The sequence below is a fragment of the Rhea pennata genome, chromosome 4 (assembly GCF_028389875.1).
Source record: "Rhea pennata isolate bPtePen1 chromosome 4, bPtePen1.pri, whole genome shotgun sequence".
Taxonomy (NCBI): Eukaryota; Metazoa; Chordata; class Aves; order Rheiformes; family Rheidae; genus Rhea; species Rhea pennata.
Window position 1 is genome coordinate 65,511,194 of NC_084666.1, and position 18,809 is coordinate 65,530,002.

At 36.0% G+C, this 18,809-nt stretch overlaps 1 protein-coding gene across 1 annotated transcript in view; it reads left to right on the top strand.

Annotated features, from left to right (window-relative positions):
• TACR3 (tachykinin receptor 3) overlaps positions 1–18,537 on the top strand; it is a 32,577-nt gene extending 14,040 nt beyond the window's left edge. Inside the window, exons 2-5 of the mRNA XM_062574916.1 lie at positions 584–772; positions 2,257–2,407; positions 16,425–16,621; positions 18,222–18,537. Coding sequence (XP_062430900.1) covers positions 584–772; positions 2,257–2,407; positions 16,425–16,621; positions 18,222–18,537 — 853 coding nt within the window. The remainder of the gene's footprint in view (positions 1–583; positions 773–2,256; positions 2,408–16,424; positions 16,622–18,221) is intronic.
• Positions 18,538–18,809: the final 272 nt, after the last annotated feature.

Here is an 18,809-nt window from a genome sequence, read left to right on the forward strand (position 1 = left end):
AAGTTCATGGACAAGCTGTTAATTCAGTGTTTTGAATCTACACAGAGATCAAAAGATAGAAAGTAGGATTTACCTTACTGCCTGTCTTGGTGCCTTCCTGTTGCTCTTTTTACCATGCTTTTTAAAATTGTAATGACTCAGAGTAACCTTGTTACTGATTATTCTCATGTTCAAAAGCTATCAGCACGCATGGTTTGCCAATACAATCACAGTGAATCAAAACTAATGCTATCCTACCTCAGAACATAGAACTGAGAGCTTTATACACATGTATGCTTTTGATGCTTTTGAATCAGATTCTTCTCTGACAGGATTAACTAGCTTCTTGTGAAATAGTTGCTGCACTGATATACCATAGTGAACAAGGTGCCCCCTAACTTTAAATTAATACTCAGTGAGCTTTTGTTTTATTCCAGCACTTCCTTCATGGGAGCTGTACCAACCAAAGAGCACAATTCCACCAGAGCTACAGGATGACAAATATCAGTTTATATCCCCTACCCAACCCTAAGCTCTGGTGGCTTCTAGATATAGGCTTATCACTGAAGGTTTCTCATGCAAAGGTTTCTGTTTTCTTTTACAGGTATATGGCCATTATTGATCCCCTGAAACCCAGACTCTCTGCAACTGCTACCAAGGTTGTCATTGGAAGCATATGGATTTTGGCTGTTCTGCTGGCCCTTCCCCAGTGCCTCTACTCCATAACCAAGGTGATGCCTGGGAGAACTCTTTGCTATGTAGCATGGCCAGGTGGTCCAAAACAGCATTTTACGTAAGCTTTTGTTCTTTTTAACTTGTGCATGGTGATGTCTACACTTGCGTTTTACTTGGCAAAAGCTGTAGAGGATCATGCAGATACTCCACATGTAGATTAACTACTTCAGCCCTGACCATTCAGAGATGTAAAGTGGACTTTCTAAGTTAGGAAGATAGTGCATTTAAATTATAAATGGAACACAGCTGTTCATTCTCTTCAATTTCTATAAGCATTTACTATCTCATGCTGCACATGTTTACCATCATTGCTTCGCTTAAGACAACTACGTATATACAAGACAGATGTTCAGAAATTAAGACAGAATATGGAGTTTAGAGCAAACTTCCAGATCATCCTAACTATGAAAACAAGCACTTCCTGCCTCTCCTTGACAAATCAGAAATTTTTCACTGTATCTCTTCGTGAGAGGGTTGAATTTGCACACTTCATTCTGCTACACGACCACAGTTATCTTAGATATCCAACTGAATAAAAGATCTGCCAAGTCTGTAATCAGTTTCAGGTTATTCCACCAAAATAACCATAAACTAGATTGAATATATTTTGGTTATCCTACTGGCAGAATTAAGAACAAGTGGTTACTTAGCCATAGAATTATTTGCCCTTCTATGTCTTTGTTAGCATGAAGGATGAACTGTGCTCAAGGTCGAAAAACTGTGTAACCACCTAGCATCACAAGTGACCTTCTCTCTTTCAGGCAGGTGAAAGAGGCTCTGATAATACATGATTTTTATCACTATAGGAGCCATCCACAGATATTTATTTATAGGACAGTAAGGTCACTCTGTGACGGCTGGGTATTCTTCACTGATTGTTCAATGGGATTTCATCTGAAGATAGCATTTAACCAGCAACTAACAGGAAGAAAAAGCAGTAGCTTTTTTTCCCCCACACACTTCAGCAGAGATGACTGAATGCACATAGGCAGCAGATCTGCCATATGAGAAGGCATCTTTTACGTTAAGTAACACAGGATGCTTATTAGCACCTTTGTATAAAAACACTATTAAAGTATTTTTTTTCCTCTTTCATTTATGGTCCAAACTAGAGCTCAAAACCCCTAGCTTGCCTTTAGTATACTTGGCTGTGTAATATTCAAATGGATTCAGCTAGTTATGGACAAAGATATGTTATTCTGCAGTTATTAACCATGATTTTGATGAAGTCATTCTCAATTTATGCCAGTACCTGTTCAGAATCAAAACCAGAGAGCTCATAAAGCACTTGCATTTAAATGTAAATACATTTGCAGTTCCCTGTGAGACTTTTTCAAGAAGTCAATGAAAGCTAAGGCAGATGAACATCTTGTCAAGCTGGGCACAGATCCAGGCAAAGGTAACCCCAATTCTCTACCCATGGACTAACAAATAATACAAAAGATGCTTTGTGTTACAGTAACACTGTTAACTTCTAATAACACATTCCTTCTGAGTAGCTCCTCCAAAAGCACTTATCAGCTTAACTCTTTCTCATTGCAGGTATCATCTCATTGTGATTGTGCTGGTCTACTGCTTTCCACTGCTTGTCATGGGCATCACTTACAGCATAGTAGGAATTACCCTCTGGGGAGGAGAAATCCCAGGTGACACATCTGACAAATATCATGAGCAGCTCAAAGCTAAGAGAAAGGTACTGTTCCATTAAACCTCACTATGTGAATCCTGCTAATATCACATGTAATTAAGTTGCAAAATATGACAGTATTTTCTATCAGAAACACAATGTCATTTGAAGCAACAGTAACACGAGATTTACTTCAATAAAAAAAATTTGATTGAGTTTGACAAGCTGTCCTCTACATTCACTAGCACTTCTTTTTCTAACTTCATTGTTCTTCATTTAAATAAAATCAGTGTTTGGATTTTAACTTTTTAATCCACCTATAGGTGCAGGTAGTATATCTGGTGTCTGAAAACTAAGTCCACATGTTTAGCCTTCACAGAAAAAGAATGGGCTTTGAACAATGGGCTATCAAAGCATTTGCTCCTCTTGAGACAGATTCTTATCCTACTGAAAAAAAAAAGTGTAATTTTCAGTAGATTAAGGATGAGGCATCTTTGAGAAGACAGCTGATCAGCCTTTAATAACAAATGATTTAGGTTTGAAATAAAAAACATTTTTGGTGCGAAAATCAACAAATTACTTTTTCCAGTAATTTTCTTTCATTGTAAGTACTGCCTAATCCAATAACACTGTGCATTGCTTATGGAATGATTGACAACAGTTTTCAAGAAGTTTCAATGGCAGGAAGAACTTTTTTTTAATATATGTAACTTTCTCTTTAACTGCATAGCAGAAATATCTTCAAAATAGCAAAATGTATAGTGAATAATTAGCAAGCCCATCAGATTATTTCTGATAATTTTTCATACTAGAATGTGTCTAATTTTTTGGATTTGTAGCCATGGTACCCCACACGTGGAATTCTAACTCACACTAATGAACACATTTTCAATTGCTCAGTTTCTCTTCCTGACACCTTGAGTACATTTGACTGGACATCTCCATATTGAACACAGATCTTGCTACCACCCCAGACCTGAGTCAGTAGGAGATCTTCTATAAATAATGGGGAACACCAATGCTCCCATTCCTTTCAGGTCACTACCAGGAACGTGTAAGCAGTTTTGCCCAAACACTACATAAGAAGGAGTTGCAATGGCAGAGGATCTATGAAAGGAAAGATTTGGATCATTTTCTCATTCATATATCTTCAGATGCATTAGAGACAAATGCAAAACCCTCTATGCCAAGTTTCAGTTGTCAGAATGGTAGACATGCTTAGGCAGGGTTACAGTGTGACGTGCAATTTCTCCCATCGTACCAGACAGGTTATCTGTTTTGGTCTTTACATAGCTCTTTTAAGAGGGAAAAGTGCTATCCTCTCTTAAGGAAACAAAATACATTTTGACTGGTATTGTCACTACTATTGCCTTGTAATATTTCAAAGATTATTTGGTATATGAGCTGTGAGATAATGACAAAAAAGTCATCCTGGAAAACTAAAAAGTTTGCTTTACATACTAGTCCCTAGGTCAAATTACTGGACTCATTTCCAGAAATGCTGACAGCATTTCTAAAGATCAGGTTTTAAGTCTTCAATGTTATCCATAAAAGCCCAATGTTACCATTAAAATATCTGTCATGCAGATTACCACTTATCAAAAAATATATTTCCAAAGGTACAAAACGACCTTTCCTACAGAATGCAAGCAAGTGAAAAGTTTTCACCGGTCAGTTAATTGTGCTATTTCCAATATTATCTTCTGAACCATTAAAAAAAAAAAAAGAAAGAAAGAAAAAAGGAAAGAAAGAAACACTCTCTGGAGGATGCCTGGGGTCTAACTGTGAAAACAAACTGAGAAATCACTGTGTAATCAATACAGTTTGCAAAAGCAAGTGTGGAAAGAAGATTATTAACAGTAATAACTTGGAGAACTAGGAGATCCCAGAATTGCAGCACCTTTCATCATAAAGACTAAGTAAAATGAACAGCTTATGTCTAATGATACTAAAGGTCTCTGAAGAAAAAAGCTGGTATTCACCGTACTCTTCACTATGAAGAGTCCAATTAAAATCCTTGAAAACATATCTTTTGAACTCTAAATATATGCAAGAGACCAAGAACAGCATCCTTCATTAACTGGTTTTGAATGTGAATGTGAAAGTAGTGGAATACATGCCTTCAATATGTGCAATATGGGGATTAAATTATGTGCAGATATATTGTAACTGCATCAGTGACTTTATTAGCAAAGCCTCATGACAGCTCTTCAGTTCCACCGCTGTGCTCTCAAACAGGATTCATGAAATAACTGGTATTTGGAAAGATGAATCACAACTGGTCATTTATGGAGATAAATTAACAAACTAGAATCCAAATTATCACTCATCCTGCCTCTGATAATAGAGTGATAAAGAGTGATAAACAGTGAGAAAGAGCTCTCCTTTATTAAAACAAGAAATGATCTGCCCTTCTTTCTATTTAGCATAGACACAACTAAGCATATGGAAAGTCTGTACTGACTATACTTATAATGAAGAGGAAATACCAAATAGCAGGCTGTATGTTACATATTATGCCACGATGCAGTGCAAAAGATGTTTGATTAAGATTGCTTGAAATGGTGTTTAATGTTGCCAGTTAGTGAACAGTTCATTTAAGACCTTTTAAAGAAATCATGTTTTCCAATAAAAGATTTGAAACTTGATTAAGCTAACAGTTGAATAGATATTCTTATCATTTATATGCAGCTGTGCAATACACCCCAAATTATTCTGAAAGCAACCTCAAATAATAACAAAGAATTTCATACTACACACTACACGCTTAGTATCTTTAAGGATCAAAGATTTGAAATTTTTAGAAATTCAGAAGTGCAAGGGAATACTATTACTACTTTGAGAAACCATTTTGGGAGATGCTATTTCATGACAGGAACAGACAATTATCTACCATTCATAAAATGCACCAGGCCAGGGCTAGACAAAGCATTAGACCAGCAGCTTCAGATCTCAGTCCATTTTGAGTAATGCTCTGTCCTGATTCATGCTCCAACATTTGAACCACATTTTTATTTTCTTAGTAGATCAAGCGTCTCAGGGACTGATCCCTTTAAATTTGCCTGGAATCTGTCTTTCAAACAATTATGACATGTAGGGACTTTTCAGCCACTACTCCTTTTTCTTAAAGCTCCTGTCATGAGACTCATGTTCAGCTGTTTTATTCTCCTGCAAGTCCCATTTTCACAAGATGGAATTATAGTTTCAGTACTGTGAGACACAAATGAAATTTACATAGGTGGCTTACAGCATCACTATCAATTTTTTTTTAGGCCAAAGTGTTCTTCACACTCAAATGCAAATACTTAGTTTTGTTCTCAAATTTGGTCTCTCAACTGTTTACTTTATTTAGTCCTCTATTCCAATCCCCCTTCCAATTTTATTAACCTGCAAAAGGAGATAATCATGTTCAGTAAAGATCCAGTCAACCAGTTACTGCTGACTTTCTCAAAATAGATGCAGTTTTGATACTATGTTCTTATGACAAAATAATGTTTTTCACAGCAGAAGATACCATTGTCTTGTCTGAATAGAAAGAATAAGAATACTCTCCTTAACTTTTATATCTTATCTTTACAATTCTCCTTACCTCTAGCAGTTAACTTTATGACAACGCTACTTCAATGTGCATCTCCTTTGGCAATTTTCATGATTCCTCTATAGTTATGGCTCTTCCAGTAGTCTCTGCTTCTCTTGACACAGTCAGCTTTGGTCTTATCTCAACTCCTTACTGCAAAAGAGTTCGAATAAAAGCCATATTTTTCCCCATATCAAAATCTTTTTGCAAATCTGTAAATACAAGCTCAGAAAAACAAATGCATATTTGCTAGTGACTCTCAGTATTGTAGGAAACACTAGAGAGATTGTCAGGTTTACTAGCTTAATTACATAAGAAAATTTGCAAAGTTTTATATACATATTGATAGCAAAAGTAAGTATTCCATATCCATTTACACTCAAATGTATCTACTTAATCAATTAACACAGTATGTGCAACACAGTGGAGGAGAAAATAAAAAGCAGAAAATTTATAATTGCTATCTGAAAAGATGCTCAAAACAACATGGGACTGCTCAGGAATGACGATGTTAAGAGGGACACCCCTGAACATGAATTTTAAATATTACATAGTGTGAGAAGCCAAATTTAGTAAGAAAACAGCATAATTTGTTTTCCAAATACGAGTTAGAATGGTTAGGTGAAATATTCAAAAATCATCCAAAATTAATGTGTGGGAAGCTTTTAGTAGATAAACAGAACTAGCCCGGTGAAGTCTTGCAGGACTACAGATTAATGTTAAAAAAGTCATCTCAACTCAACAATTTTAAATATATCCAGAAAGATTGTGCTATATTCCTTTATCAAATAGCAAAACAGCTATAGAAATACAGCTCAGCTCTCCTCCGAAGTTAGGCTCATGTTAAGTCATATAGCTTATGCTTTATGAAATTATTTTAGAAATGAAATCAATTTGAACATTTTAGTACTAATGAGCCTGGGCAAGTTCTAAACGTTATGTGGTTGTCTTTCACATGTGCACATTTTTCTTAAAGAAAAAAAAAATCCAGGAAGAAGAAATTTTTGGGAGCATTTTCAGTATTTGCATCTAAAGAGCAAATCTAAACCAAGCATCCTGAACCTGAAATCTGGTAAAGATTGCCTAGTTTCAAGTTCAGTTATGATTTTTCCCATTTAACAGCTCTCTAAATGACAGATACACAAGACATGCATGTACTGCATGTCTTAGATTTCTTCATTAGAAGTGACCTGGCCCTCCCTACAATCTGCATGAACTCCAGTTATCATCTGTTTCTATTCCTTTGTAGTAGTTTAGACTTTTTATCTGTTACTGAATTATCACATCCTATTTCACAATGAGAAGTAAATGTAATCAGTGGTACCTTAAAACATTTTCCACTGTGCTTCCTTTATTTTTTATTACAGGGGGCATTTTCTCTCTACCCACTTACTGTGTCTGTTTTCAGAACTGCTGTATGGCCTGATTTAAATGGCAGGCTTTCTCTGAGAGACTTAGAGCACAGCCATTTAACAGATATTTAGCTTGTGTAAATATATTGAGACTGGTAATCTGTTCCCCTAGGGAAATAAATCATAGAAGTATACGTGTGATGCTAGTATATCACTACATGCAACTGTCACATACGTTATATTATGGTTATTCTTCTTATTGACTCAGATGCCATTTGAGGATCATTAACTCCTAAAATACTATTTCTAAAATTAATGTTTCATTTCCTCATTAGAGTTCACCATAAAAAAAAAAAAACTCTTTCCTGCATCAGAGAAAAATAACATGTTATCGTCAATTTACACTGTACTATTCTTGATGGAGTTGAGAAAAGAAGAAAGTCTAAGGGTTAATGCTGGTAGTTAGTGAGACATTATTATTCCTCTAGCAGTAAAATTTTTATTTTCAGCACTTTGCACCTTCTAAGTCAAAATGTAAAGCCACATTGATAAATTGAATGTGTATTAAATGTGTTTATTATTATAAATAAGTATGCTCAAGAACTAAAAACATTTGCAGCAAGACTAGAAATTACCAAGGTAGGCCAATTTTACTAATAACATCAACCAGACAAGAGTGCTTGTTCAGATGCGCTAATATGGGCCATACCTGAGGGCATAAAGCCTTTACAACAGGTCATGGAAGCATACGTTGCTACCATCAAAATCAACATCGAGATTAATTAGATCATTAAGCCCCAATAACCTCTTTCCTCTATATGGGTTAAAAAGGATAGATGGACCATTCCAGATGGTTCTGTACTTAATGAAAATTAATTTGGGTTTTATGAAATGTGAAATTAGCACCAAGCATGAGGAAGTAAAGCCACTGGGTAAGTCAACAATACCATTCCTCTACAATGGTGTTTTCAAAGCTTCATATGCACCTCAGCTATCATAAAGTAGTCAAAAAATGAGTGAGATAGACGACAGAAGTAAGACAGGGTCTTCAAACTGACCATGCTACATCATTCACACTAAATGCAGTACTAGTAATCACTGTCAAGCAAACACATCAGAGAGGTATTTATAGTAACTGAATTCTCTGAGGTTGAACTGCTTTTTTCTTCTTCATGATCTGCTTTGATAACTGTCAGTCTTATTCATATAAAAATGTATCTGTAAGTGTTTCTGAATTTTGACTGAGAGAAGACGACATACAAGCCTAGGAAAAGTGAAATACTTCAGTGAAGTGCAACTGCATCCTTTATAGTCGTTACGTAATTAAAGCTATTGAAAACCCTTTTGAAAAAGCTGTATTGAATCAAATCTGAGGAGAAATGGGACTAGACCAGCAGCTGCTTTTATCACCCCTCCAAAAGCAAACTCATCCCTAGCTTGCAAGGCACCAGATGTTGAACCCTGTCTAGATCTTTCTTCTCTTATTCCTTGGATGTCATTTTTTATCTATCAATACTAAAAAGTTAAATGAATATAGGACTCAAAGTAGCCTCAGGGCCTAATGCCCATCATCACAGGCAATCCAGAATTCTTCTGATATCAAAAGCTCCATCCTAAAATCAGTTTGCCTTCTGGCCCATTACTTCCAATTTAAAGTGTTCCAAAATCTCACTATTCCCGGAGTTCCAGTTTCCAGGCTAAATTTACTTATGAACAGCTTTACTTATGCCAATATTTTCTATTAGTTTAACTAACTATTATCCCATGTTGGTGCTGCTGCTGCAGGTGTTTGAATTAAAGTTATATCCTCTCTTGACCTTCATTTACATTCATCACATAAATGAAACAAGCAAGTGTTCTTTTATATAACAACATCTATATACAATGAGTGATCAAAACCACACAAGGAATGCCAGAGATGAAGTCTCATCATGCCCTTGCATATTAACACTTTCCTCTCTCCACTGAAAATGCCTCATCTGGAACATCCTAACATTTCATCACATTTCTTTGGTCATGCTGTAAGGAATCAATGCATGTATATTGCTCTCTTCCTCATATGTTCACAACAGGTAACTCCACACCTCACGCCAGAAAAATTTATTAGTCCCCAAATCAGCAAATCCCCCAATTTTTCTGAGTATGATCCTAATTATAGAACAGTGTCAAGCAATCCCCCAAACTAGCACAGCACCAGTTTCTATTTGTCTGTGGTATCTGTGATTACCATGCCCCAACTCAGACACAACCACTACAGACACTACACTAAATGTATCATTAGTGCTTTGATTTTTGAAGTTGCATTTCTGCTCCTGAAGTTTTGAAAACATCCAAGTTCTTCTTCTGTTATACTTCTGTATCAGCAATGCTGCACAATGGTGTATTCTTACCAAAAGTATTTGGCATACTCTTATTCTTTCATCCCTAGCTCCTCAATAAATATATTAAATGAGATTAGTCTCAAAACTGACACCTAAAGAACATTTCCTGGATGGAAGGGAGATTACTGTTAAATACTAATTTTTTTTTCTCATTTCTATTATCTTTACAGCAAAAAGTCTTCCCCAAATCTTGCCCATTAGTGAAATGCAGTAGTTAAAGGTTACCTGTGAAAACTAGTAACAATGTCTCTGATTCTGCTTCCGGGAACTCTTACTACGATAACCCTAACTGGCAAAAGTGAAATACATTTGTTAACATGTTAAATACAAACAAGGCCTGATAAAGCCAGAATCTAATTTCACAAACTGTTACACATGCCTAAAACAACACTGTAGAAGGGGAGGTAGTATGTTTTCTGTGAAGAACTAATGGTAATTGTCTGTTGTTCTTCTCTATAGCTCTGTTTGGGTGCTCCAGCATTGTTCATGTAGTAAACACATGAACATACGAAGCACATGAGAATGTGTGTTCTACTAATATGTTCAGAACAACTGCCCCATACCCATTGAGACTGATACCCCTCAGACTTACTAGATTGCTATTAACACAGAGGTTAAAATTGCTAGTTGTGAGTAACTGCTATCACAAGTAAAGGCTTACAGAATAGGGATCTTTGTCTTTATTTTGATGCATGCTTACAAAAAGCTCCTAAAGGTATATAAGGCCAGAATGTCACATGAATAACAACTGTCTGGTGAAAGTATTAGCAGGAGAACATATCTCTTATTATTCTGATCAATAATATATTCCCTTAGGTATTAAAAATCTTAAGAAGAACACAAATAGATTATTGAGAAAAACCTGATGTGGGCTTTTTTATTTACTATTAATTAAATTCTGAAGTTCTTGCACAATTCATATACTGACAAAATATTCCTTCTTCCCTTCCCCTCCACTTTTTTTTTTTTTTTTTTTTTTTTGTGTGTGTGTGTGTGTGTGTGTGTGTTTTTTGTTTTTTTGGTTTTTTTTTGTTCCAGCAGTGCTAGGCAGCATGGTCAATATTCTGAAAAAAACATTCTTTGAAACTGTGGAGAAAAGAACTATTAAATCTTTTCCATTATCCAGTATATGAATACCCATTGGAAACATAAAGAACAAGGGAACAAGTATTCTTAACGTTGTGTGTTGTAATTCTGGTTTTAAAGTCTCACTCTTCACATGCTCAGCTTCCCCAGAGAAGACTGAGACATAAGATACGGGGAAATTATTTCAATTATATGTTAAAAGAAACCAAAATTAACTATCCATAATCAAAATATTTTTTACAGAGCTACTTTATAGGCTTAAAACTTCAAAAAGATAGGATTCATCCTTTCTCCTTTACAGAAACTCAGACAATTAACCAGGCTTTCTTCTGTTCCTGGGGTTTTACAGGCCTTTTGGCAATTCATTTAAGAATTCACCCATAATTGTTACCTTGTTGTGGTAAAAATAAAGTCAAATCTCCTGATCCTTTTCCAAATTGCATTTAAAAACTCATACATAATGAAATACACTGATGATTCTGAAAGATGCCATACTCCACTCTATCTATCAAAAGCTACAACACACTCAGCAGCAGCACAAGCTTCTGCTCATTGTCTTTCAACTTTTCCTAAAAATTCAGCTATGAATGAGGAATGTATCACTCCACACTCATCACCTATGCCTGAAGTAGCAACCACAACAGTGTAAAAGAACACCAAATTGTAAAACTGGCTTTATGCCATGCATAAATCTTGCACAGTAAGTACCTACTGACAGACTGATACAAGGTTTCTGATTACAACTGTATGAGCTTGGGCAATTGCATTTCTTTTTTGAAGGAGAAATATCCTAAGGCTATCACCTCTCTTCTTATAATACAGTTGGCAACAACTCTGGATCAGTAGCAGAGGTAACAGACTGATTCTGCATGGTCAGTGAGTAAGTTCTGGAATACACACTTAAAACTTCCCTGATGTTTCTCCTCTGTATTTCTGTATCTCACATCACATGTGGTAGAAACCTCATGTGAAGTATTAAGTCTGGTAGCAGTCCATGGCCAGCTAGGCAGTTTAGCAGCACCTCATATTTTTAAGAATAGAAATACATTGGATTAAAAGGAGTAAAAATTATGGTTTTTTCCTAATAAATGAATAACTTCATATAGTCATTTATGAAACAACAAAAACAAATCGAGTACACCCAATGCCAAATATAAACCTCAGATAGCACGAGCATAATAATTTACTCTTAACTCAATTTAAATTAAAATAGGACTGAGTGAACATTACTGTTTTTAGTTTCTTCTCTCGGATTGAAAAGCATGCAAAAGTAGCATAGTGTACACCATTAATTGTTCTAGGGCATATCTACACGAGGAGACTATTGTAAAATAAACGATGACATAACTTTTAAGTGCAAAAGCACTAGCTCAGCTTTTTCACTTTTTTAGCACTAGTTCTCAGGTGAGTACAAATTCACTAATGTCCGTCTCTCAACAGCCACTCTGGGTCATTTTCTCAAGAACGTGAACTCCTTGTGCTCCCCTACACTGAAGGGCAAGGCAATACTCCAAGGCTACCAACCTTTGCTTGTAGTCCAGATTACAGTAATCATCTCAACAGCAGATGTTAGTGTATTTTCTTATATTTAACAGTCTCTTACGAGAAATCAAGACACTTACCATATAAAGTAATGTAAAACTGGTGGCTACTTTCTCCCACACACACCTGCCAATGAGATCCTTGTAAAATAATCTCTACTCAGGACAAAAAGCATGACAAAAAGATGAGAAGATTTACTCCTAGGGATAATTCTGTATTTGCTGAGAGAATCTTATTGTCAAGCTCACTGTTACAGCCATACTCCATTTCGGAATTTAACTCAAAAAAAAAAAAACCCAAAACAGACAGAAAGGACTTGCACTGTCTTATGTACCGCTCTCCCTGCTCTGTAGTATCTGTGCGCCAGACATATAGACCTCCAATACTGTGCCTCAGAGAATCAATCATCAGCAAACTCATTCAGCAAAATTCTGAAAAGTTATTTCCAGGAAAGGTACAGACAGCCATGCAACATCAGAATAGTATAATTTTAAAATGGCAGTAGTCAAGTCTGTTCAAGTAAAAAGTCAGAACTGCTTCGATTTGGAGGGGAAAAAACAATATTTCAGCATTTGTAAGACAGTAATCTGATGCTGAAATACTTCATATAAGAATCTTTTTTTTCAACTTTATTAATTAAATAACAAAGTAAGTGATCATGAATTCTGTTCATATGAAGGGACAAAATTGAATAGAAAAGTAGTTGCTTTTTTTTTTTTTTTTTTAACATAACTGAGAAAAAAAAATGGATGAAAAGTGGAAGTCAGAGCAAAAGAATATTTTGTGGAGCACTGAAACTGGCATGTGTCCTACCTAATTGAAAGAAATCCTGCACTTTAAAGCTTTCTGATTCTTTCTCCTTCAAAATCTGCATCTATTTCACTTATTAGGAACATATCCTTGCTACAGGCTAAAGGAGTACAGACAATCCCTGAGCTTGCAAAAATGATATGAGAAACCACAGTATTTGGTATCTCAGCAAACAGTCCAATCTCTGTACTAATGCTGGTAGAGTTACCTTGAAATCCTAATGTTCTTGCAAAAGACAGACTGTGATTTATTCCAGGCAAGTGTCGGGGGAAAGAGACATAATGGCGTTCCACTCTCTCTGGTGCTTAGTCTGCAAGCGTGTTCATATTTGTCCCCAGGGTTAGGAAGTGGATCTACTGACTGCATGCTACCATGCTGAGGGAAATACTTTGTGCAAGGTTACTTTGGCAGTTTGTTCCTTCTCCAAGAGCACAAAGCACAAAGAGAACACATTGAGCTCCCAGAGATTATTTCGGAATTGCATTTAATATTCATGTTTGAGCTGTGCTCATGGATAAGCAATATCCATGAATGCGTAAACTAAGAAGTTCTTATGGAGTATGGTTTTTCAAAGTCTTTGCTCCGTTTCTCATTTACATCTCCATAACCCAGGAGTAAAAACTCTGAAATTAATGAAGTTGTTGACTGTGAAACTGGTGCATATATAAAGCCAGAAGCAAAATCCCTGACCTTGTAGAAGTAGCAATATCAAAGATGCCGTTGAAAGACAATGAAGAGCTGCCGAGCAGTTTGAAAATTAAATGATAGCTTGGCCTAAGTCTTAGATACTGATGGCAAACCAATATCTTGCAATGAGAGTATTTCTAAATATTGCTATAGTCTCTTGGCATCAATTAATTCTCTGGAAAGTGTGCCTTTTACTCCTAATCTTGAAAGAGCTGTTCTCTATGCTATATCTAAATCAGACTAATTTTTAAGCTATTTTTCATGCAGAATAAGAACAGGAAGGAAAAAAAACTATTCTGTTTACAGAGAGCAGCAAATCTTTTATCCTCTTTCCCTTTTACAGCATCAAATGTTTTACAATACAAGCAAACTCACAAATTAATTCCAATAAAACTACATGTGCTTTGTTATTTATGAAAGAATGCTGCTTATTCAGGACAGAAAGGACTTAAAGGGACCATCAAGACTATAAAGCACATAAATAAATAAAGCTACTTCAACAGATTTTTTGTTAGGCATAGGCAGAAGTCTGCAGGATCAATGTCAGCAGGAAATGCTGCTGAAATCAAAATACAAAATGCTTTGATTTTTCCATCATATTCCAAATCTAGCCTCAAGGCTTCTCTAAAGGTTGTGCAACTGCCAAAGGGCTCAGTACAATTCATTTTAACAAAATATAGAAGTCTCAGAACAGAATAACACCCCGTTCCTCCAGCCACACTGCTCACAGTATGCTAGGGGAGCTTGGACAGAATGCCAGCAGAATTTAGACGCAGGTTGGTGATGCCCACTGCAGTCACAGATTTTGGAAAGCCCTCCATGGCAAAATGGTGGCAGGAACAGAACCAGAGCTAAGTATAACTGAATTCAGTATTTTCTGGTTTGCTTGCCTTAGAAATGTTTCTGAATGCACAACAGCAAACTCTTATTAATGAATTCTATGCAACAGAGGAAAAAGCAATTGAAAATTTGAAAAATCTCAAAAAAACAGAATAGGCATCTTAGAAAATAAAAGAACTTTGTTATTGTCAGTGTCACAGGTCTAAGTATGCCAAACAAAATAAAACCTATTCAGGCTCTCTTATCCTCTGCAGCTGAACATGCACAGTGTCACTACAGAATGCCACCATGCAGAGGGAAGAGACAACCAGGTTTGGGGGCAAAGTCTGTTTCATTTATTTTCCCCATGTCCTGATTGAACTTTACTCTCTACTGGCATTTATATTCATTCATCAGGATTTACACAAGGTCAAATTAAAGTGCCCTGGGTGTATAGAACTTGAAGGTAGTTCTTGTTCAGAGCTATTGATCACCAACTACAGAAGAAATTTAACATGATTTGGAAAGAGCAACGGAATGGACAAGAACCATAGCATAAGCTATAAAGTGCTGTCTTGTACTGTGTGCATGCTGGTCTCTACTTGAGGAAATTGTCAACAATTTTGCTAGACTTGCTAAAGAGAATGTATTTTTATGGTATTATTTCAGATGTGTAAGTTAGTCCAGAAATGTCTATTCACATAAAGTCATCACCTCTTCCTCCCTCAAAAAAACACATTGATGTCTGTACCCTCACATATAGTCCAATATTAATCTATACACACCTAGATATAGACATACAAATATACACTCACAGCATGGGAGTGATGTTACATTTTGATGTGCTGCCCTCCCTTAAATACTGTTCTTTCTTCTGAAATGTTTTATAGTCAACTGATGAAAAGTGCTTCAGACAAATCAATGTAACAAAGATGTTGCTATATGTGTAGAGAAATATAGTTTTTATATTAAGTGATGATTAATGTACAGATCAGTGATAATAAGCATTCTCATCTCCTAAAATTTTGTACAGCACTCTCCAGCCAGCAGAAAGACTTCTAAATCAGTGCCAGATACCAAATGAAAAATTGCTATGCTTGCAACAAAACATTATATGAGTTAAAGGCTGTATCATTAGATAAACATATCTATGTAAACTGAATGAATTAGGCTAACTGAAGTTTTGAAAAAAAATCAACTTAAGACATGTAGATACTCATAGTACAAGTGAACAAGAGACCTTCCCAGTACAGATCTATCATGTTTGGTTTCATTTAACCTACACAGAATAAAACCTTTTGTGTTAATTTGTGACGTATTGCTTTGAAAATGGTAGCTGGGCTAGTAGCTGATACATCTGAAGAAGGAAAGACAGTAATGAAAACCTTCCATGATTTTCACATTTTTTCCCCTCAAATGCAAAAGAAAGCTCCTCTTTATTTGCATTTTACAGAAACTAAGGAAGATAATACATGCTACAATGACTACAGAGAACAACAGTCACCTGCCAGTGAAATTGGTAACCTCTAAAATTAAAGAGGATGATGCAGTTGCTCATTCCCTACTACCTACTGTTTACTCAAATTACATCTAATAATTTTGTTTAGGAAAAGGAGGATGTCCAGCAAAACATTTTAAATTTAAAAGACAAAGAAATGTAGGAAAGTCAGATTAAAAGGAAAATGATATAAAAGCATGCTCATCTTTGCTTTGACTAACTTCAATAATGAAACCATGCAACAAAATGATGAATTGATACTGAAATGGTGCTAGGAATAAAAAAAGGACAATGTGTATTATGAAATGGCATCATTACTTCCTTCTTTCAGGTGGTAAAAATGATGATTGTGGTTGTGCTGACATTTGCCATCTGCTGGCTGCCATACCACATTTACTTCATAGTTACTGGGATCTATCAACAATTAAATCGGTGGAAATACATTCAGCAAATCTATTTGGCCAGCTTTTGGCTTGCCATGAGCTCTACAATGTACAATCCCATTATCTACTGCTGTCTTAATAAGAGGTAAGAACTAGTTATGAAACAGTTGGTATATATGACTTAACCAGAATATAAATGGTTTAAGTATGATAAAAGATGATGACTCTCTGCTTTAGACTTCAGTCAGTGGGAAGCTAGAAAAAAAAAAAAATCTTCCTTTGGGACTAGCTTTAAGTATAAACTTAAAGAACCAAATGCACACTTTCAGTAAATACTTCTGTTTGCTTAGAATTTCAGAACAAAATTCTGCATTCAGAAACCAGCCCATCCTGGTTCTACATACAAAATTTAAAAACTCACAAGCGGTTTCCTACTCTTGGACTTCCAAAATAGATTATTAATTGTTAAATATATGCCAAAAATAAAGACTGTTACTAATGCAATACTCTGCAATCTATATGTTCACTAATTGTAGTCACAAACATATTTTGCAGTGCTGGAAGGCTATATTATAAAATGTGATTTACTATGTATTTCATACCCCAACATTAGATTTCTAGTAAACTCTGAGGTCTGTAACAGGCTAATAAAATGGGTGTTTAAAGTCTTGTTACTCAATACTAAATTACAGGACTGTGATGGTAAGGCCTGAAAAGTCAGGCATAAAACCATTATGCTGTGAATTTCAAAGGCCCTTGTTGAGTTCAAGTATCTCACAGATACTTGGTAGTTTGAGTCTAGTTCTGGATTACAGAATGAACTCAACATTAAGTTCCTAAAACTGCATTAATTCCATGCAGTACAGTCTGTTGGTGGGAATTTTTTCTGGTCAGTTCATGCAGTGTTGTCACCTATGATGGATCTGGCATCAGACAAGGTTGTAATATCCACACGAGTCTCATCTCCATACTAGTTAGGATATATTATTTAAGTATCTAGAAAGAGCATTATTTCAAGAATTGGAAGGAAAACCAAGCCCAAAATGAGGAGGACAGAAGGTAGCATGAAAAATAATAAAAGTCTAAAGATACTTCTTTATAGCTTCCTTTAGTAAAGCTCTATTTCCATTAGATAGTCTTTATTTTATATATTTATATTTTTTCTGGGATTGTTTCAATTACTACAAATGATTTGCCAAGTAATTCATGTGGCTATTACTTATTACATCTTTTAGCATAATTTTTAATTTAAGTCTCTCTGCTATAGAGGAAAACATAGCATCCCAGATTCCAGTATCCCTGCTATGTCAGACACAAGGGTTTTGTGAAGTTTCAGCTGAGAGATTACGAAAATATAGAAAATGCAGATTTCATCGCAGAGCAAATCAAAACAATTCCTGTTGAGGCAATGCTATGAAATCTGGCCTTGATTTATAAGCATGGGCAAAGGAAGGGAAATTGAGTAACTGGAAAATGTCAATGCTACAATGCACAGAAAGCATATGGAAAATGAACTAACAGAAATGAACTATTATCCAGTATTCATTTTTTGCCTGCTCAGACTTTACTCTAACTTTACTCCCACTGATTTACCTACAAACAGCACTAGGGGCCAAGGGAGTAGTAAAGTAGCTGCATCCTGTCAGCACAGTATTACGCATCCTCCCCAAAAGTCATGTCTTCGAATGAAGGTCTGTGGCTGGCTCTGTCAAGCATAAGCTCTTACCAAGCACCTTTCTTCTCAGGTTTCGAGTTGGCTTCAAGCGAGCCTTCCGCTGGTGCCCCTTCATTGAGGTGTCCAACTACGACGAGCTGGAGCTCAAAGCAACCAGGTTACATCCCACCCGGCAAAGCAGCCTATACGCTGTGTCCAGAATGGAGTCCAGTATGACTGTAGTGTTTGACACTAATGACGGAGTTAATTCCCAGGCCAATCATAAGAAAAAGGCAACTGCAAGGGATGTGAGCTTCAACGGCTGTTCACGCAAAAATTCCAAGACCACCTCTACAACCTCAAGTTTCATCGGTTCACCATACATATCAACAGATGACTATTCCTAAGCACTGCTTGGTGAGAGCTCCTAGAAGGGCAGCACTAGGCAGGAAAGACAATGCTATTCTCCTTGGAACTAAATATCCATGTAACAGGAAAGCAAACGTAATTCTGTTGATGAATCCTAGCTACAAATACCATGAACCTTTTTGGCTTCACTTACTTTTGTGCTTTGGAGAAAAAGAAAAACTTCAAGACATCTGTATGCATCAGTCTGAAAGCAAAGTTGTATCTTGTACATAGTAAGGTTTGTAGGAATTATTTTAAAGAAGTCAATAGC